We start from the raw sequence: 21,482 nt of genomic DNA on the forward strand, positions 1-21,482 counted from the left end.
CTTCTTATTTGCAACTTTCTGAACAGCGTGGCTCAGTGGAAAGAGCACAGGCTTGAGAGTCAGAGGTCATGAGTTCGAATCCCAGCTCTGCCACTTGTCAGCTGTGTGACTGTGGGCAAGTCACTTAACTTCTCTGGGCCTCAGTTACCTCATCTGTAAAATGGAGATTAACTGTGAGCCTCACGTGGGACAACCTGATTACCCTGTATCTACCCCAGCGCTTAAAACAGTGCTTGGCACATAGTAAGCGCTTAACAAATACCAACGTTATTATTATTATTTCCAAACTACTGCTTTCCTCTGCATAGACCTTTGGGCTCCTTCACATTTGCCAAATTCTATTCATTCTTACCTTCGCATTTGCCAAATTCTATTCATTCCTACCTTCCAAGCTTACTCAAAAATCATCTCCTCCAAGAGGCCAGCCAAGACTAATCCCACACCTTCTTGGTTATATTATCTCTTCAGCCACCTTAGCACTCTTGTCTGTATCTGTTCATTTGGTTGTTATCTAATTATTTGTGTAATTGTTTACTTTTGTTGCTATTATCTGTATCCATGCTCATGCTCTTAACTATTGCCTGTCTGCCTCCAGTTGTCTTCTCCATTTCACTGCAAGCACTTCAAAGCAAGGTCTGTCTCTTTCACTTTTATGGTATATCCCTCAGGTATTCAGTACTGTCACTTGTAATAATTATTATGGCACTTGTTAAGTGCTTACTGTGTGGCAAGCACTGTTCTATAGTAGGTGTTTTAAACATTGACCTACTGGTGCTGAGTCAACGTTGTAGATGAGGATAGTGATGATGATTTTGATGACGATGGTGAGATGCAGTGGGGGAAATCACACCGGTGAACACTGATCTTTTAGTAAGGTCTTCCTTATATTTTAGTAAGTTCTTCCTCATATTATACTAATAAGAGAGTGCCTTGGTCTATGGATCACACTGGAGGCAACAATTTCTGGACAATTCCAAAATGTTGGGAGCTCCTCAGCCTAAAATGTGGTTAGGAGAGTTCTCCTGGGATGATGGGGTTTGTTTGTTGTTTTCATGCTTTACACATCTCTGCAATTTGGGACAGAGAGGTGTTTTCCTGGAAAACTGGAGAGTTGAAAGGAGTCATTCCTGCTTTTCTCATTCTGTTCTATTCACTATTTTTCTATAGCAGAATCTGTATGAAGCCAGGGATACAGGGCAAGGCTCAAGGATCCCCCCAGGTCCTAGACCCCTCCCTGGGCCAGATCACTACACCCCAAACTGAGAGACGCATGCATGCTGTCTCTTGGGGAAAGACTCTCTTCAGTCAAATTACGACATGGAGGAGGGGGTTCGGGACTGTGTAGCATGGGGTCTCTGGTCCAGGAGTGTCCCCAGAGTGGATTCCCCCAGTGCTGGGAGGGGTGGGAAAAGGCTAACATTAGCTACTGGCCCTGCTCCTGGGCAGTCAGTCCCCCAGGGTATGTACCTGATCGTTCCTGGGGAGGCTGTTGGCCATCTGACACCAAAGGAGCTCCTCCTCCTCAGTGGAAGAAATGACTGTACTCTAGGAATGGCCTACTCTAAACTGTAAGTTCCCCTCTCAGACTCTCATCTGGAGAGTTTCCAGTATTCTACCAGTCTCAGCTATGGGAGGAAGAGTCAAGCAGAGACATATCCATTCCATTCCTAGCTTGGGCAGTGGCTAGCGAGTGGAAGGCAATCTACTACAAATCAAAATTCACCTGTGCTGGGCAGCAGCATGGGAGAGAGTCAAATTTACTGCATGGAAGGAGGCAATGGTAAACCACTTCTGTATTTTACCAAGCAAACTCTATGGATACACAACCAGAATGATTGCAGATGGAGGTTGGGCTTTCTGGGAGATATGTGTCCATGATGTCGCTATGGGTCGGAAACAACTCGACAGCACAAGACAAGATTGTAAGTTCATTGTGACTACTAACTCTGTGTCTACCAACTCTGCTGAACTGTACTTTCCCAAGTGCTTAGTACAGTGCTCTGCTTGTAGTAAGTGATCAACATATATAATTAACTGATTGATTGATTAACTGAGGTGGGGTTTCCTTGCCAGAGTTGGGTCCCCCATGTCAATCACTCTCCCACCCTCTCTCACATGCCTACCTCCTCTCTCCTCTCTTGAACAACACCTACCCCCTTCTCTTCTCCCTTCCCTGCCTCCTTACTCTTTCTTTCCAAAACACGAAGTCTCCCCCACTGGACTTCCCTAACTAGGCCCTGGTACCTTCCTGAGTGGAGAAGCTCCAAGTGTGAAACACAGGAATGTATGGGTTGAGGATGCAACCTCCACATATCCTATAGATTATACACCTTGGTAGAATTGTGTCTACCAACTCTGCTGTACAGAAGTCTCCCAAATGCTGACTACAGTGCTCCGCATACTGTAGGTGTTCAATAAACCCCACTGATTAATTAATCCTACCAGACCCACCTCTGCCTCCCTCCAGTGGCTCCCATTAAGGCGCATCGGGCAGAGTGAGCTGTTGGGAAGGGGGCCAATGGGGTGATTGGGAGCAGGGAGATGGGAATAGAGACAACTGACTTTTCTACCACCTATCAAGGCTCTGGAAGCTTCTGCTATGCCCTAGCCCTCTCTCTTAGTGGTCTATTCCCATTCCAGAAAGGAATCTCCCTCACTAGGAACCAGCAAGGGAGAGAAGAGGCAGCAAGAAGGACTGGTCCAAGGATGATGGGCACTGGGAGGACCGGAGCCCCAACTCCTCACCAGCATAATGATGTCCTACTCAGGAGAACAAGACAATGTTGGGGCAATCCTGTTCCAGGGAAATCCAGAACCGCTTCCACCACTCTGGCTACCTCTGAGGCAAGGGAAGCAGGACTGGGGGAAATCAGTCAATCAATCAATCAATCATATTTACTGAGAGTTTACTATGTGCAGGCAATTGCCCTAAAGAAAGATTCCTCTAAAAGAACCTCTGTCCCAGAGGGCCTTATTGAGAGCTAGTGGATAAAGTACGGGCCTGGAAGCCAGAGAAACTGGGTTCCAGTTATGGTTCCACCATTTTCCTACTGTTCCACCATTTGCCTGAACTTCTCTATGCCTCAGTTTCCTCAACTGTAAAATGGTGATTCACCTGTTCTCCCTCTTACTTGATTGGGAGCCTATGGTGGGATAGGCCTGCATTTGACCTAATTAGCTTCTATCTACCCCAGAGCTTTGAAGAGTGCTTGGCACATATAAAGTGCTTAACAAATACCATAAAAAAATTTCCTCTATTCTTCTTTTCACTTGGCTGTGCGACCCGAACTGAACCATGCATCCAGGCCAGCCTCTTCCCTGTAGCTCTGCCTCGGGCAGGGATCAGCACCATGAGGTCCTCTGGAGCCACTAGGTGGAGAGATAATTTATTTGGCCCGGGGGTCTTCCTGCTCTTCCTCTCTCCAAGGGAACACCTAGATCAGGGTAACCAGCTAAGACCATCTTTGCCAGGATCTCCTCTAAGTACCCCTCAGCTCTACCTCCTCACCCACCCTCCTTAATCTCTGCATTCCAGTCCACCACTCAGTGTCCCCAAGGATGAGTCCATAGGGTCCTGTCCAACATGTGGGGCTTTCTCAAAGGTACAGTCAGAGGCATGGAGGGGAGTGCTTTGCTTTGAGAGGATAATTTGAGTCTGCTTTCCATAGTTGGGCTGGGAGTAGGCAAAATTATAATTGGGTTAAATATGAGTCCCCCTCCCTTTGGAAATCCAGATCAAATTAGAGGGAGGGACCACCTATTTAACAGCTGGCTTCCCTCACATCCCACGTAAGGCTCGGAACTGACCCACCTCTGCCACAGTCTAATGTGGCCAGGCTTGCCTAGGCTCTGCTCAACCACATCCCACTCTTCATTTAAAATCCTCCAGGAAAGCCACCTCCTCCAAGAGGCCTTCCCTGTCTAATTGCCCATCTTCCCAGTCGTTTCACTCTATCAGCCAAATTATCTTGCCTCTGAACTCATCTATTTTGTTGTTGTTTGTTATTCAGTATTTGTATTTCTTCCACACTTTTACCATACTTATACTCACTTGTCAACCTGATGGTGATGGTGATGATGATGACGATGATGATAATGATTTTGAGGATGATAGTAAAGGTAAAGATAATGATGATGACTCAGGTCCTAAAGCTTTCCTTTTATCCATTCTTCCCATTGTAGTTTGATGTGCATACAGAGCATTCTTTAGATGAGTTCCAAACATCTGATTGTTGGAAACTTTTAAATTGCCTGAAGTCCAGTGAATCTCTTTTTCTTTCTCTTTCTTTCTTTTTCTTTCTCTTTTTTTTCTTATTTTTCTTTCTCTCCACCCCCCTTCCTTCCTTCCTTCCTTCCTTCCTTCCTTCCTTCCTTTGTTTCTTTCTTTCTTTCTCTTTCTTTCCTTCTTTCCCTCTTTCTTTCTCTTTCCTTCTCAATCAATCATATTAATTGAGCATTCACCGTGTGTGAAGCACTGTACTAAGCACTTAGGAGAGTATTACACAATAATATAACAGATGCATTCTGTGGGCAAGTCGCTTCACTTCTCTGTGCCTCAGTTACCTCATCTGTAAAATGGGGATGAAGTCTGAGCCCCACGTGGGACAACCTGATTCCCCTGTGTCTACCCCAGCGCTTAGAACAGTGCTCTGCACATAGTAAGCGCTTAACAAATACCATCATTATTATTATTATTATGCATTCCCTGCCCACATTGAGTTTACTTTCTGAAAGGGGAGACAATAATATAAATGAATGAATTACGAATGTGTAGGTAAGAGCTGTGGGGCTGGGGTCAGAGATGGTGAATATAAGGAGGAAGTCAGGGCAACACAAAAAGGAGTGGGAAAACAGGATATGAGGGCTTAGTTAGGGAAGGCTTCTTGGAGGAGATGTGCCTTTAATAGGGCTTTGAATATGGGCAGAGTAATTGTCTGTCAGATATGAAAAAAGAGGGTGTTCTAGGCCAGAGGCATGATTTGGGCAAGAGGTCAGTGGAAAGAAAGACGAGACTGAGGTGTAGTGAGTAGGTTGGCATTAGAGTAGTGAAGTGTGCAGGCTGGGTTGTAACAGGAGAGTAGTGAAGTGAGTTAGGATGGGACAAGATGACTGAGTGCTTTAAAGCCTAGGGTGAGGAGTTTTTGTTTGATGCAGGGGTGGATGGGCAACCACTGGAAGTTCCTGAGGACTGGGGAAACATGGACTGAACATTTTTGTAGAAAAATGATCCGAGCAGCAAAGTGAAGAATGGACTGGAGTGGGGAGAGAAGAGAGAACTGGAGTCAGATGAGACAAGAGGCAAGGAGGTCACCAAGGAGATTGATGTATTAATAATAATAATAATAATAATAATAATAATGTTGGTATTGGTTAAGTGCTTACTATGTGCAAAGCACTGTTCTAAGCGCTGGGGTAGATCAGGTTGTCCCACGTGAGGCTCACAGTCTTGATTCTATTTATCTTGATGATGTCTTGTTTTATTTCGTTCTCTTTTGCTCTGTCTCCTCCATTTAGACTGTGAGCCCGTCATGGGGCAGGGATGGTCTCTCTCTCTGTTGCCGATTTGTCCATTCCAAGCGCTTAGTACAGTGCTCTGCACAGAGGAAGCGCTCAATAAATACGACTGACTGACAATGAATGAATGAATAAAAGCAATCGACCGATGGAGCGATGTCCCCCGCAGGCTCAGGGCCGTTAAGGGACCCGCCCCCGCGGACCGTTTTGGGCACCTCCTGCGGTGCCAGTGCCCAAGCAAGCATTGCAACTTTCTTTAGCAATTTAGAGAGGGAACACAACGGGGGATTACGGTCTGCCAAACGACCTGAGACAACATTGGGGTTCCGTAGATGCAAGCTGGGCATAAAAGGTAGCATCAGCGGGGCTCCAGGCAAAGAGGCCAGGCTGGGGAGTCAGAAGTCGTGGGTTCTAATCCCGATTCCACCGCTTGTCGGCTATGTGACCCTGGGCAAGTCGCTTCACTTCTCTGGGCCTCAGTTACCTCATCTGTAAAATGGGGATGGAGACCGTGAGCTCCGCGTCTGACAACCTAATCAACCTTGTATCCCCCCCAGGGCTTAGAACAGCACTTTGCACATAGTAAGCCCGTCATTGGGCAGGGATTGTCTCTATCTGTTGCCGAATTGCATATTCCAAGCGCTTAGTACAGTGCTCTGCACATAGTAAGCGCTCAAAAATACTATTGAATGAATGAATCCCCATTTTACAGATGAGGAAACTGAGGCCCAGAGAAGTTAAGTGACTTGCCCACAGTCACACAGCTGACAAATGGCAGAGCCGGGATTCGAAGCCTTGACCTCTGACTCCCAAGCCCGGGCTCTTTCCACTGAGCCACACTGCTTCCCTTATTGTATTGTATGTCTTGCATTAATCAAGACAGGTGCTTGGATTAAGATGGCAGCCGTTTGTATGGCAAGGAAAGGGTGGATTTTATCAATGTTGTGAAAGTCAAGCCGACAGGATTTAGTGATAGATCGAATAAGTGGGTTGAGAGAGAGGAGTCAAGAATAGCACCAAGGTTACAGGCTTGTGAGAGAGGAAGGTTAGTGATGCTGTCTATAGTGATGGGAAAGTCACTAGGAGGACAGAGTTTGGGTGGGAAGATACAGCGTTCTGTTTTGGACAAGTTAAGTTTGAGGTCATGGAAGGACATCCAAGTAGAGATGTCTTGAAGGCAGGAGGAAATGTGAGACTGCAAAGAGGGAGAGAGATAATAATAATAATAATGTTGGTATTTGTTAAGCACTTACTATGTGCAGAGCACTGTTCTAAGCACTGGGGTAGATATAGGGGAATCAGCTTGTCCCACGTGGGGCTCACAGTCTTCATCCCCATTTCACAGATGAGGTAACTGAGGCCCAGAGAAGTGAAGTGACTTGCCCACAGTCACACAGCTGACAAATGGCAGAGCTGGGATTCGAACTCATGACCTCTGACTCCAAAGCCCGTGCTCTTTCCACTGAGCCACGCTGCTTCTGCTGGAGGTGTAGATTTGGGAAACATCTGCATACAAGTGGTAGTTGAACCATGGGAGTGAATGAGTTCTCCAAGGGAGTGAGTGTAGATGGAGAATAGAAGGGGACCCAGAACTGAATCTTGAGGGATGCCAAGTAGGTTTTATCTCTCTCTCTCACTCTCCTTCTCTCTCTCTCTCTCTCTCTCTCTCTCTCCTTTTCCTTACCCTTTCTTTCACCTTTCCCTATTTACCTACGAAACTCTCTGAAGAGGAGTCAGAAAGGGGTGAGCTAGGGGTGACTGGGAATTCCTGGGAACTGACACACTAAGGGGACTGGAAATATGGAGCATTAATATCCATCATTTCTGGATTTTGATCCCGTGGGAATGAAGATAATTTCTGGGTGAAAATCCTTGAAAAGAATGGGTTGTGTCCTGCTGACTTGGTAAATGGGTTTTCAGTAAGCAAATGGAGGTCTGAGCAAGTGGCCCTCTCCACTGAGTCCCAGGTGGGGACGTTTGGGCATGGTCAGAGGAGTTTTTGTAAGGAAAGATCTCCCTGTGGATCTTGGTGAGTTAGTCCTGGTGAGGGATGCTGAAGATCCCCCCCGTGACTGAAGTTTGCTGGACAGTCCCATTCAAAGCACTGGGTGGGTTTGGCATGCTATCCCTGCCACCAGCAGACTTGTGCCAGGATACCAAGTCCTTGAGCCGCAGAAGGTATTTTGATGAAAATAAAATGTGCTTCACTTACAGGATTGAGCAACCTGGCGATTCTGGATTGGGGCGATTCTGGATTGAGAAGGAGGAAAGGAAGGAAAAAGTATGTCGAGGGAGGTGGTGAGAAGATCAATCAATGGCATTTATTGAGCATTTACTGTGTGCAGAGCACTGTACTAAGTGCTAGGGAGAGTACAATACAGCAAAGTTGGTAGGCACATTCCCTACCTGCAAAGATCTTGCAGTTTAGAGTGGGGGACAGACATTAAAATAAATTGCAGATAAGTACATAAATGTTGTGGGACAGAGGGTGTGCTGAATATTAAGTTCTTAAAGGGTACAGATCCAAATGCATAAATAATGCAGAAAAGACAGTGAGTAGGAGAAGCAAAAAAGCACCATGCCCTAGTGGAAAGAGCCCAGACCTGGAAATCAGAGGACATAGGTCCTAATCCCAGCTCTGCCACTTGTCTGTTGTGTGACCTTGGGCAAGTCACTTAACTTCTCTGAACCTCAGTTTCTTCATCTGTAAAATGGGGATGCAAAACCTTTTCTCCCTCTTACTAGACTGTGAGCCCCATGTGGGATCCAGTTATCTTATATCTACCCCAGAGTTTAGTGCAGTGCTTGACACATAATAAGTCCTTAAAAAATACCACAATTATTATTAATAAACGAAGTGAAGGCTCAAGAAATGAAGAAAGAGGGAACTTTGGAAGGAACCTGGAAGCTTATGTATATAGTAGTAGTAATAGCATTTATTGAGCACCACTTGGTGTGTTGCACTTGTAAATACAACTGATTGATTGTACAAGGCACTTGGGAAGCACAGAATAAGGGAGTGACACATGTTCCCTGCCCACAGGAGTTCACACTCTAACAGGGGAGGAGTTCTGTATTCTTGTGGTCCTGGATGTCAGAAAAACAACAAGCAGGAGAGGCCCTGCTTAACCACTCTGAAAGGGTGATGGAAGGGGGAAAGAGTGGAGGGAATAGGGAGATGGGGCAGAACTGCCCTGGGGGTCGCTGTGGGCAGGGAATGTGTGTGTTTATTGTTGTATTGTACTTTCCCAAGTGCTTACTACAGTACTCTGTACACCAAAAGTGCTCACTAAATGTGATTGATTGAATAAATGAATGAGTGAATGTGGAGGCAGAGGCCCCGACCAGAGCCTGAGGTACTGGTACTGTTCCTTTCTGATGAGCCATGCTTCCTATGGTGATGGATTGAGACTCCAAGCACCAGGGTTGTGGCCTGAGGGATCTTACCTGTCTCCCACTCTCCTCTTGCCCCCACTCTCACAAGGATGCCCTTCCCCAGCAGGGCTTCCCCCTTTCCTTATGTGAGATGGCAGACAGGGGTGCTAGGGACCAAGATAGGGCTTTTCCAGGGCTCTGACCTCTTCTCTGCAAACCATCCGCTCAAGCCCGGTGAAAAAGTTTGCAAATGGCCCAGTGTCTCTGTCCTGCAAGCAGGAGCTAGTCAGAGCCCGAGGTGTGTTGAGTGGGGAGGGGAAGGGGCAGGGAGGAGATTAATCAGAGAGAAGAGAGAAGAGGGAAAACCAGCATATTATTATTTAATTCCTTTTGGAGCTGAACCCCAAACCGCTCTCCCCAAATCCAATCTGAAAGGTTCCGACTGTTTTTGTTTTTAAAAAAAAAATGGTATTTGTTAAGTGCTTATTGTGTGTCAGGCACTGTACTAAGTGCTGAACTAGTACAGCACTGTACTGATACAAGATAATCAGGTTGGACACAGTCCTTGACCCATATGAGGCTCAGAGTCTTAATCCCCATATTGCAGATGAAGTAACTGAGGCACAGAGAAATGAAGCGACTTGTCCAAGGTCAAACAGCAGACAAGGGGCAAAGCCAGGATTAGGACCCTAGTCCTTCTGATTCCTAAACCTGTGCCCTATTGACTAGGCCATGCTGCTTGATCAATTGATCAATTGATCAATAATCAATTGATTATTGCTTCTGTTTTATCCTCACATAGGCCATCTCTTAAACCTATGAATGCTGCCCACCTCCACAAGACACTATTATCTGCTCAGTATCTACTTCATATCTGCTCGTGTATCTACCCCAGGTATTGGCATTGCTCATCATGGACCCATATATGGATTCATATAGAGTTGACCCTGCCAACCTTGACTCCTTTGTCCCTCGAAGAAGTAACAAGCCACTCTCAGCACCCTCTATCTACCCTTTTTCTCTGGTCCAGTTCAAAGAAGCTTGGTGCCACTCATTTCGATCCATCCAAAGGAAAAGGTCAAAAGGACACACGGCACCCCCCCCCCGGCCTGGATTGGAACCAACCTGACACTCCCACTCCCCAGTCCAGCACAGTTCATCCCCAGCACCCTTTCCCCAGCCCAAGGACCCCTCCGCCCAAGCCTCAGTCTCCCTGTCCCCTGACCCCCACATCCTTCCTCAGCCCCAGCACTCCTTCCTCAAACCCAGCACCTCCCTAGCCCCAGAACACCCCAACCTCAGCCCTAGCCCCAAACACTCCCTCCCCAGGCCCAGTACTTCCTCCCCAGCCCCAGAACACCCCCACCTCAGCCCCAGCTCCTCCTCCCCAGCCCCAAACAACCCTTCCCCAGCCCCAGCAGACCCCCTCCCCAGCCCCAGCCCCCCCTCCCCCCCCACAGACCCAGCAACCCCTCCTCAGCCCCAGCTCAGCACACAACCACCCCAGCCCCAGCACACCCTCCACCAGCCGCAGCACCCTCTCTTCAGTCCCAACACCCCCTCCTCAGCCCCAGACACCCCCTTTCCAGCCCGGTTTGCGCACTGATGACCGACGGGGCCGGTCGGGCTCCCTCCTCTGGTCCAGCTCCTTAAGAGCCTCCTGGAGACGCATTGGCCTCTCCGAGACCCTGCGGCCGGATCTGGGACCCACCGGGCGGAGAAACCGCCGGGATAAATCGGGAAAGGTCGGGTCACGGAGGCCCTCCCGATCCGGACCCGCTAGGCTTTCCGGAGCGCAGGGCTTGACCCACGCCTGCTGCCCAACACGGTAGGCTAACTACAGTTGGTTATAACGCGATGGCCCCGAGAGGCGGTCCCCGGGGCAGGAAGGCAGGAGAGCGGACAGGCTGAAAACGGGGGGGGCGTTAGCCGCTCTCGGACAGCTCACGCCTCCACCGCTGCCGCCATCCCTTCGGCCACCGGTCCGTCCACCTGCCCTCTCTTCGTTCCCATCGATCGGTCTGTTTGCTTTCTGCCGTCTCCCCGGCGGCCGGTCCTTCCGCCTGCTTTCCTAGCATACCCTGTGCCCGCCTGGACCCCGGGTCCGTTTCAGCCCGCCGTCCACCAGTCTGTCTGCTCGCCTTCAGCCCGCCCGTCTGCTTCGCTGTCTGGCCGTCTGTCCGCTTGCCGGCCTGCCTTTCCCGTCTGTGCGCCCGCCTGCGCGCTTCTCTGTCCATCCGTCTGCTTGTCTGACCGTCTGTCCGTCTGCTTCTCTGACCGTCTGACCGTCTGCTTCTCTGACCGTCTGCTTGTCTGACCTTCTGTCTGCCCGTCTCTCTGCCCACTGCCAGTCGGTCTTCGGAAACGGGCGTGAAACCGGACTGGGTTGCGCGCAGTCGGGGAGATTAGGAACGAGGAAACCAGAGGACCGGGAGGTGGGCGGGAGAGTCCTGCCCAGTCCTGCCCGGCGCCGCTGGCCCTTCCCTCTCCGGCCTGGCCGGAGGGTGAGCGGGGGACTAGCCGGACAGTGGCCGGGGGTGCCTGGTATCGGGTGCGGACAGCGGTGGGCAGGGAGCCGGACTGGGGGAGGGTCGAGGAGGAGCTGGAGAAGCGAAGCCCGACGGCGCGGTGTTTCTGGGGTGGGAGGAGGCTGGTTTGTTTGTTTGTTTGTCCTTTCGTTCGTTCGCAGCCCCGGAATTGTTTGTTTTAGTTACGAAACGCGGCGGGTCCCCCGGTCCCGACTGAGTAACCTCGGGACCCGCGTCCCCCGAGCAGGCGGCGGGACGGGGCGAGGCGTGGCCGCAGGTTCCTCCTTGGGGACTGACCGCCGGAGCCGGGAAGCCAAGGGAGGCCCGGGCACTCGCCCTCCATCCCACCCACCAGCCCGGGATTGAGAAGTGGGCGGGCGGGCTATCCCCGGGGGGTCGCGGACCCGGCTCGGCCCTCTCTTCTGGTCCGGGGCGGTGAATCCCCGGCTCGGGAGCGGAGAGGGAAAAAGGACAATAAAAGCACCACGGCTGGCCTCTCCCTCTCCGAGGCTCTGGGTCTCTCGACGACTGTCTCTGAGCCTCTCTGGGTTTCTCGGCCTGTCTCTGCATCTGCTCTGTGTGCGTGTGTGTGTGTGTGTGTGTGTGTGTGTGTGTCTTTCTCCAGCCCCCCTCCCCGAACTGGACCAGTCTGTCCTCAGCTCTCATGCAGGCGAGGCTGGTCCACCAGGCTCGGGGCCGCCGCGGGGCAGGTGTAGGCCGGGCTGTGGCCCGACTCTAGGTGCGACCCCATTATTCCTATAGCGGCCCGAGACCTACGGGGGAGAGAGCCAGCCCCGGCTAGGTCAGCAGCCACCAACGTCACTGCAGCACTCGCTCTTCACCCTCCCCTCCTCCTCTTCCTCTTCTTCCTCCTCCTCCCCCCTTCCCTCCTCCTCCTCCTGTTCATCCTAAGGCTTTTCCGTCGCCTCCGGGCGTCTCTTCACTGTCGTCCACCCAGGCGACGGCGGCAGCGGCAGCAGCAACAGCACCAACACCCGACCCTTCCCTCTCCCCTTCCTCCCCCTCCTCTTCCTCCTCCTCTCCCCCCCTTCCTCCTCCTCCTCCTCTTCCTCCTCCTCCTCTCCCGCCCCCTTCAAACCACCACCTCCGGCAGAGGGAGAGAGGGAGTGAGGCAGAGGGCGAGGGAGAGAGCGAGAAAGGAAAGGAGGGAGGGAGGAGGAGGAGGAGGAGGAGGAGGGGAGCGCTTGGATTTTTTTTAAGGAGGGGGGAGGGGGGGCTGCCTGTCGTTGTTGTGGCTGTTAAATTTTAAACTGCCATGCACTCTGCTTCCAGTATGCTGGGAGCGGTGAAAATGGAAGGACACGAGCCCTCGGACTGGAGCTACTACGGAGACCCTGAGGTAGGAGCTTAGATTATTCTGCTTTTTGGTTTGTCTCTTCTCCCATCACCGGCCCATCTCCCCCCGCCCCCGCCCCCCGAACCCCCAACCTCGCTTAGCCGCCTCCTTGCTCTCTCCTTCGGCTAAAATGGGTCCTTTTTTATACGACACTGTGTTAGCCTTGAGATAATATTAACTTTGTGATCAAATATTGACTTGTGGCGCCTCCAAATCCTCTGCCGTGGCCGAGCCACACTATCCTAACAAAGTTGTGTTTGGCAGCGAGCGGGTGGGGAGGGGGTGGGAGGTGGGTGGGGTGGGGGGTGCCGGGGAGGGGAGGGTGGGGGATGGGGAGAGCGGCTGCAGGGAAAAGTTTATGGCCGCCTCCTTCACCCCCTTCCACCGGTCCCCGAATAAGGAGGATCCGGGGCCCGTCTACCCCGTTGAAACGCGAAGGACACGCTGGTTCTGAACCCTGGGACCCTGAGAACGGGGGTCGAGGGCCCGGGCCGGGCCTGGGGAGGGGGCCGTCGGGGGGTTGGGCCGGAGGGCCAGGCCCAAGCCCCCTCTCCCCCGCAGGGGCCTGGCCCGGGGATCCAGGACCTGTTGGTGGGGGGCAGATCCACCCGGACCTGGGTAGAGGCGGGCAGTGCCCCCACCCCGGCCCGGCCCATCCCCCTGACCCACCCCCCCGACCGTCCTGGGAGTTTTGTGGGAGCGGCGGGGCCTGAACCTCGCTTCCCTGGTAACGGCGCCGACGCTTCCCGGGGAGGAGAAAGGGGAGGGAGGAAGGGAAGAAGGGAGCCCTGCCCCAGCCCATCTCCGACTCCCGGCTCCGGACCTCCGCCTCCCTCCCAACTCCCCTGCTTTTGACTCCCGGCTCCCCGGTTCCCAGCTCCTGACCCCGACCCGGGGCTCCCGACCTACGGCTTCGGACCCGGGCTCCCGGCTCTCGACCCTCGGCCCCAGCTCAGCCCCCCTCGGGCGTCGGGGGTGAGGGTCGGAGGGAGGGGATCCCCCCCCCCCCCACCCGGCCCGATCCGTCCTGGTCCCGCTAACGTCCTCCCTCCCCGCCGTGTCTCCGCAGGGCTACTCCTCCGTGAGCAACATGAACGCGGGGCTGGGCATGAACACGTACATGAGCATGTCGGCGGCCATGGGCAGCGGCTCGGCGGGCAACATGGCCCCCCCCTCCATGAACATGGGCACCTACGTGGGCGCGGGCATGAGTCCGTCCCTGGCCGGCCTGTCCCCCGGGGCCGGGGCCATGGCGGGCATGGGGGCCCCGACGGGGGCCGGGGTGGCGGGCATGACCCCGCACCTGAGCCCCAGCCTGAGCCCCCTGGGCGGTCAGGGCGGGCTGGCGCCCTACGGGGCCATGAGCCCGGTGTACGGGCAGGCCGGGCTGGGCCGCTCTCGGGACCCCAAGAGCTACCGGCGCAGCTACACGCACGCCAAGCCGCCCTACTCGTACATCTCCCTCATCACCATGGCCATCCAGCAGAGCCCCAACAAGATGCTGACGCTCAGCGAGATCTACCAGTGGATCATGGACCTCTTCCCCTTCTACCGGCAGAACCAGCAGCGCTGGCAGAACTCCATCCGCCACTCGCTCTCCTTCAACGACTGCTTCCTCAAGGTGCCCCGCTCTCCGGACAAGCCGGGCAAGGGCTCCTTCTGGACGCTGCACCCGGACTCGGGCAACATGTTCGAGAACGGCTGCTACCTGCGGCGCCAGAAGCGCTTCAAGTGCGACAAGCAGCTGGCGCTGAAGGAGGGCGGCGGCGGCGGGAAGAAACCAGGCGGCGGCGGCGGCGGCCCGCACGCCCAGCTCCAGCTCGGGGAAGGCGGGGGCGGCGGCGGGGGAGGCGGCGGGGGGTCGGCCGTCCCCGGCGGGTCCGACGGCTCCGGACCCGCCGAGTCTCCCCACTCCAGCTCCTCCCCGTGCCACGAGCACAAGCGCGGCTTGGGCGAGCTGAAGGGGCCCGCGGCGGCCACCCTGAGCCCCCCCGAGCCGGCCCCGGCCCCCGCCCCGTCCCCGGCCCAGCAGCAGGCCCACCTCCTGGGCGCCCCGCACCACCCCGGCCTGCCCCCGGACGCGCACCTGAAGCCCGAGCACCACTACGCCTTCAACCACCCGTTCTCCATCAATAACCTCATGTCGTCCGAGCAGCAGCACCCGCACGCCCACGCCCACAGCCACCACCCGCCCCCGCCCCCGCACCCACACGGCCACCACCCGAAAATGGACCTCAAGGCCTACGAACAGGTGATGCATTACTCGGGATACGGCTCGCCCATGCCCGGCAGCCTGGCCATGGGCCCCGGCCCCAACAAGGCGGGACTGGACGCCTCGCCCCTGGCCGGAGACTCGTCTTACTACCAGGGGGTCTACTCCCGGCCCATCATGAACTCGTCCTGAGCCGGAGAGGGTCGGCGCCGGGCAGGGAGAAGGACGGCGGGGAGGACTGGACCGGGGGCCGGGCCAGGACACAGACGGGGCGGGTGGGGTGGGGATGGGGGAGGGCGGGGTGGGAGGGGACGTGGTGGGGGGAAGGGGCAGTAAGTAGCCCCGCGGGACGCCTCGGGGGCTGGGAGATTTCACCGGAGGAAAATCTCGCTCCACTCCCGCCGGCCCGGCCTCCGGCCTCCAATAACAAATGAGAAAGACAGGCAGACACGGAGTACGAGAGATACAGACAGACGCGGAGAGACAGAAAATTTCGGAGTCGCCCGTTTTCCACACTGTTCAGACGCCCCCGCTCCTCCCAAGCTAAGTCTGAATCCCGAATTTTTGTTGTGGGTGGTGCAGGGAAAGTCATTTTTTTTTAATTTTTCGTGAGTGACGGAAACCTCCGATTTCGGTGTGAAACCATGTAGCTTTGACTGGGAACCTGAAGGTTTGAACTATTGTAAAAAACAAACAAACAAAAAAAAACAAAAAAAGAACCACAACCACAAGGAAAATACGAGGGCCCATTGTTGTAATTGACCCGAAATCCCAAACCAAACGAAAAATCGCCTCGTGTTCCTGGGAGAGAAACGGCTTCGGGCCTGATTAATTTATGGTTTCTGTGCTTTATTTATGGCTATAAATGTGTACCTGATGGCGAAGCGCCGGATTGCCACAAACTATATTAAAGTGTTATTGACGGTTTTCCCCGAATTTTTTTTTAATTCAGGATTGTAGTGGGGGGCGGCGGAGGGAAGAGTTCTTAAAGAGGTGGGAAAGGTGGGGGGATACGTGATACCTCTGGAGATCCAGTCCCCTGAGAGGGCATGGTCCCGCCAGATGTGGCCGAAGACGTGTCCGCATCTGCCCTCATATTTCCCACCGGTTTCGGGCTGCCGGGCACCGGGACCGGCGTTTTCTCCAGTAAGGGGAAAGAATGGGCCTTGCCCTTAGGGGCTTGTTCCGAGGACAGGAGGAGGGACCTGAGGCGCAGAGCCTTCGGGGGCCCGAGAAGTTGGAGAACAGGCTAACTAGAATCTTCCGTTCGGCTGGACCTCCCACTCTTTCCCCCAAACCGCTTTGCGGAACCGACACAGTCAGGAGAGGTGCAGGGAGACAGGCCGAGCTAGACCTCAAGGGCTCCCGGGCCGACTTCCCTCCGTGATTTTGGCCGGCTACCTCAGCCCCCCGCCGTCCCCGCGGCTCCTGATCCTGTGGACAGCAGCCTCGGCCCCCCGCCGCGGAGAGAGGACAGCGGGCCGGGAAAGGGCCGGGGTCCGAAGGTCATTACACAGGTCTCTGCCGCGGCCTGAAGGCGAGAGACATCCTGCAGCCCTCTTGGATCAGATCCCCTGGACGGCTTAGCCCACATTATTTAAAATTCGGTCCGCACACCTAAAATGAGTCCGGACCCTGGAGCGACTCCAGCGGGGGAAGCGCCAGTTTACTCCAAACTCGCGTTTGGTTTGTGACACTCCAGCCTAAAGGGCTAGACAGAAACGAGCTGCTCCCCGCCCCTATCGCCGACCCCGTTCCCCACCCAACTCCACTCCTGACCAGATCCTCACATATCGCGGGGACGACAGAGAGCAGGGCCAGCGGGACGGAGCAGGGAATACCCCTAGTGTGCGTGTTTGCAGGGGGTGGGGGTATGTAGTTATAGGGAAGTCTCTATGCTTGTGTGAATGTGAGCGTGTCTGTACCTGCGCGGTTCAAGTGTCTGCTACAGTGTGTGTGTGTGTATGTGTGTGTCTGAGGGGCTGCCTGCATGCATGCCTGTGAATAAAAGTGAGTTCGTTTACATGTGCACTTATAGAGGCGTGTGTGTCACCCTAAGTGTGCGTGTGTGTGTATGTTTATGTATGTGATAATGTGTATGTACATGCAAGTTTTTTTTTTCTGTTTGGGTGTAAACGCGAACTACGGAGCAGAACTCTCAGAAGGCCACCCAATTTAGGGTGGCAGCCGGGCACCCGGAAAGTGGGTCATCAGAATCCGGCCTTGGGCCAGGTGCGGGGGGGAGCAGGGGGCTGGCCAGGGCCAGGCGGCTCTCTTGCCTGATCCGGAGTCCCGAGGGCGGGAAGGCGGTCGGTCAAGGGCGGGGACCGGGGGGGTCCCATCCTAGAGTCAATCGCCCCTTCCCCACTCCTGCCGGACCCGTCCCTGCCCACCCACCTGGCGGGACCCACGCGTGTGGGAGACTCCTGGCGTCCCCGCCCCCTCGCCGGCCCCAATCCCTTCTTAGCGGCCCACATTGTCCCCCGGGACAAGGGGAAATGGAGACCCGGGCGGATCCAGCCCGCAATCCGCCCCCGGTCTCCGCGGCGAGGACACACACGTCGTGAGCCGAGCATGAAATGGGTTTCATTACCACATAAAAGGCCCCCGGGGCGGGGGAGAATGGGGGAGGGCAGGGAGCTGATTTGGCCACAATAGGCCTGAATGCGATGCTCTAACCTACTCCGGCCCGTATCGCGCGCCCATTGTCCGACGGGCGCTTTAAACTACTTAGCGACCCCCTCCCTGACCCCGGAGACAAGATAGAGTCTGCCGGACCCGCGGGGAGGGGGTGTGATGGGGAAATCGCAGAGGGGGAAGGGAGATGGGACAGAAAAGGGAGGGGGGATCTGGTCCGGGGAGCAGGGACGGTGGCGGGGGAGTGGGGGGAGAGCTGGAGCCCAACTGATCACCGTGACTCCTGAATATTCCCCAAACCCATCTATCTCTGCCCGACACCCCCAACTTGCCCTGCCGGGACCCCTAGATTCTCCCCGTCTCGATTATAAATCCTTTGTGGGTAGAGAACTTGTCTACCAACTCTGTTATACGGCACTCTCCCAAGCGTACAGTGAGCTGAACCAGAAAGCGCTCGATAAATACGACTGACTGATTAATTGATTCATTCATTCAATAGTATTTATTGAGCGCTTACTATGTGCAGAGCACTGTACTAAGCGCTTGTTGTACTCCGAGGCCTTTATCAGGGTCAGCAGGGTCTCGCCTCCGGCTCCATTTCGGGCGGAGGCTGGAGCGGGGGGAGGCTAGGGGAGGTGAGGCTGGAGGGCGAGGGAACGGTTGTAATTATGATTATCACGATTCGAGTTATGAGTCCGCGACGATAGGGATGATTTCCCGGGAGGGGGCTACTGTTGCCGGCTCGGGTCCCGGATGAGGGACGGAGTGGGGACGCCCACAGCGCCCACCATCCGAGATCCCGGTCAGGAACCGCCCCCCTCCCCCTTTCGCAAATTTGCTCAGATATGATATTGTCCCCCCGCTCTCCTTCCCGGCTTTTCCTCTCACCGCCCCCACCCCCCAACCCTCCCCACAGCCCGGTTTATTTTTTTTTCTCTGTGCCCGTCGTGTTCAACTGCATTTTCTGCCGCTGATCGATATCTCGGTAAAATATTCATTTTTAAAGCGGCGGAGGGGAAATCTTTGCTTTGTGTGCTAAAGTCAACAGGCGCGCCGCTCGCACTCCCATAAAGGAGGCGCGGGGAGGGCCTGCTCGGCTCGGCTCGGCTCGGCTCGGCTCTCAGGCAGGACGGGGCAGCGCTCCGCTCCGGGCCTCCGGGCGGGCAAGCAGGCGGGCGAGCGGGCGAGCGGGCGGGCCCCCACCCAGCAGGTAGGCAGAGCGCCCGCCTCGGCCACCGCGTCTCCCTTCCGACCCGCCCCTCGCCCGGGACCGAAAGGACCGAGTCAGAAAAACCCGGGACAGAAAAGGGGGCTTGATCCCGGGGGGATTTAGTGAGAGTGGGGGGTAAGGGGACTTTGTAAGGGGATGGGGAAGCGGAAACGAAATTAAAGAAGAGAAAGAGTGGGCAAGGTGCGGTCGAGGACAGGAAGAGGGCCCACACCTTAAGGTCACGGAAGAGAACAGATGCGGGGAGATTGTAGGCAAGGTGCCGGCACCCAGTGGATAGGGTGCGGCGGCCTTTGGCTAGAGTGCGGGCCGGATGCGGGAGGGAAGAAAGAAGGCCGCGGGGGTCAGCTACTGGTAGAGATGGGAAGCGGGATGCGCGCCCAGGCGGGGCGCGGGGATCTATATGGGCGTTCCAGGTGGTTTAACCTGAGGCTGAGGGCCTGGGCGAGGTCGGGTCAGGGTCAGGCTGGGGGCCCAGGAGACGGACCGGGCCCCCGAGGACGGGAGGAGCCGCCTGGTCGGGCTTGTCTCCCAGGAGAACCTGCCGAGGGAAGGGGGAGACGCGTCTCCCCTGTCCACGGCCCAGAAGCTCGGTCCGGTGTGCGGTCACTGCGGGCCCGAGGGAGCCCGCTGACCGGTCACACGATACTCCTCCGATGCCCATGGGGTAGGCAGGGCCCAGGGTCGGGAGCAGCCTCGATCTGGGCCCGCTCCCAACCGCCAGGCAAAGCCAAAGGCCTGGGGAAAGGTTGGTACTCGTGGGCGCCCGGGAACTAGACCCAGACGTCTCCAGACAGACTGAGTTCGGTCTACTGTCCGGGAGACAGGAGGACAGACAGAGGCTATTGTACCCGCTGACCTCTTCCCCGCCCCTCTCACCCGCTTCTCCAGCCGCTGGGGGAAGGACAGGGGAAAGGGACCCGGGGAACCGAGCCTGGGGATTTAGATTCCATTTTGCCGTAGGCGGGTAGACTGGTAGCCGTAGATATGAAAGAGGAAACCGATGTATTGAGGCCCTCTCCTCCGGCTCCAGCATCTCCCTGTGCCGGCCCAACCCCTCTGCGACCCCCGTGCTCTCCCCAGGCCCATGGAAACGGTCAATTTGGGGCTGAATGTGTATGTGAATACTGTATAAGTCTGTGCGCGTTTGCATGGGAGTGCGGGCCCATTTGTGCATGAGAGTGTGACTAGGTATCTGTAGGAAGGTATGTCACACCATCAATAGTGCCATCATTATTATTATGTCTGTAAGTTTGTGTTTGTCTTCTGAGAGTGAATGTGGGACCGTGTATCTTTTCACATGTATCCCTTACTTAGGTATGTGGACTATTGTGGGTACTTGTTTTTGAGCATGTATATGAGTGTGCAAAGGCATGTTTATTTATACTTGTGTGTGTGTGCATATGTGTGTGTGTGTGTGTATGAGTGTAGCATCTGTGTGTTTGGATTTATAATAATAATAATGGTATTTGTTAAGCGCTGCCAGGGACAGTACTAAGCGCTAGCACTGTACTATATGTGTATGTATGCACATGTTTGTATCTATATGTCTATGAGTATGTAGGTTTGGGTAAAATAGGATGTGTGTGTGTTCATGTGTATGCAAGTGTATTGTATATCAGGTGGAATGGTAGTGGCCCTAGGCACCCCTCCTTCCTGCAAGACCGTGACCGCACCAGTCTATAGCGGGGGTGCAGACTGAGAGGGGTGGGGGCGCAGAGTGAGGGGGTGGGACCGCCCTATTCAGACCCCAATGCCCAGTCAGTTTCCGAGCTAGGGAAATGGAGTGGGACAAGCGGAGCAGCTAATGCTTTTCAATAATTAATATCCTCAGGTAATAACCCAATTACCGCCCATTAAATATGTGTCCGTCCGCATCCTGCCCGGGCCAGGGCGAAGGGATCTCTGTGTCCTCTCTCATCCCTCCCTCCTCAAACCCCATAGAGGCCTCTGAGCTGGGGGGAGGGGGGTGGGGAGGGTGAGCTCCTTTGGGAAAGAAATCGGGTGCCATAAGCGACTGAAACCGACGTCCTTTATTGCGGTTCACTGTGGAGGAGGTGCCGGCCCATCCACCAGTGCTGGAGGCGGGGGAATGACCAAGAAGGGCCAATTCCCATTCCTTCCTCCTCCCTCTCCCCCTGGGCCAAAACCCAGTGTCCCGATAGAAATAGCAGGAAGGGCAGGGTTCAAGGAAGCCTGGGGCCCGGGATAAGGAAGGGCCCCAGGGCTCTCCCATTTCCAAACCATCCCCCAGTAACCCTCTTCGACGGCTAAACCACTCAGCCCAGTCTGAATCGCAAACCCATAGCCCCTCCTTTCCTTCGAGAAATTGTGTGTTTGTGTATGTGTGTGTTTGGAAGTCTCCGATGGATCCAGAGAAGAGGGAGAGAGAGAGGAAGCATAATGAACCCTCTGAGCGATGCCAGAGAAGGCCGAGAGGCTGGGAGCATTTTTCAGAGGCTGAGATTCTGGGGTGGTCAAGTAGCGTTAGGAGGTTGTGCTCTGGGGACTCCCACCATCCCCTCCGGGGAGACCACACTAGCTACCACCATCCTTCTCCTCGTCGCCCTTGTCCTGCTCCTCCTCCTACCCTCCTCCTCCTCCTCTTCCTCCTCCTCCGCTTCCATATTC

At 54.8% G+C, this 21,482-nt stretch overlaps 1 protein-coding gene and 1 non-coding gene across 2 annotated transcripts; both read left to right on the top strand.

Moving 5' to 3' along the window:
- Window positions 1-1,575: 1,575 nt before the first annotated feature.
- Window positions 1,576-1,713, top strand: LOC114817268. The gene has a single exon (XR_003765121.1). It is a non-coding gene; the product is annotated as a small nucleolar RNA SNORA7 (small nucleolar RNA).
- Window positions 1,714-12,663: 10,950 nt separating this feature from the next.
- Window positions 12,664-15,253, top strand: FOXA2 (forkhead box A2). Its single transcript, XM_029069987.1, has 2 exons — window positions 12,664-12,777; window positions 13,844-15,253. Exons 1-2 carry the CDS (start codon window positions 12,694-12,696, stop codon window positions 15,176-15,178), a joined length of 1,419 nt encoding a protein of 472 aa, XP_028925820.1. The 5' UTR covers window positions 12,664-12,693; the 3' UTR covers window positions 15,179-15,253.
- The last annotated feature ends 6,229 nt before the right edge of the window (window positions 15,254-21,482 follow it).

This window comes from Ornithorhynchus anatinus, chromosome 1 (assembly GCF_004115215.2).
Source record: "Ornithorhynchus anatinus isolate Pmale09 chromosome 1, mOrnAna1.pri.v4, whole genome shotgun sequence".
Classification (NCBI taxonomy): Eukaryota; Metazoa; Chordata; class Mammalia; order Monotremata; family Ornithorhynchidae; genus Ornithorhynchus; species Ornithorhynchus anatinus.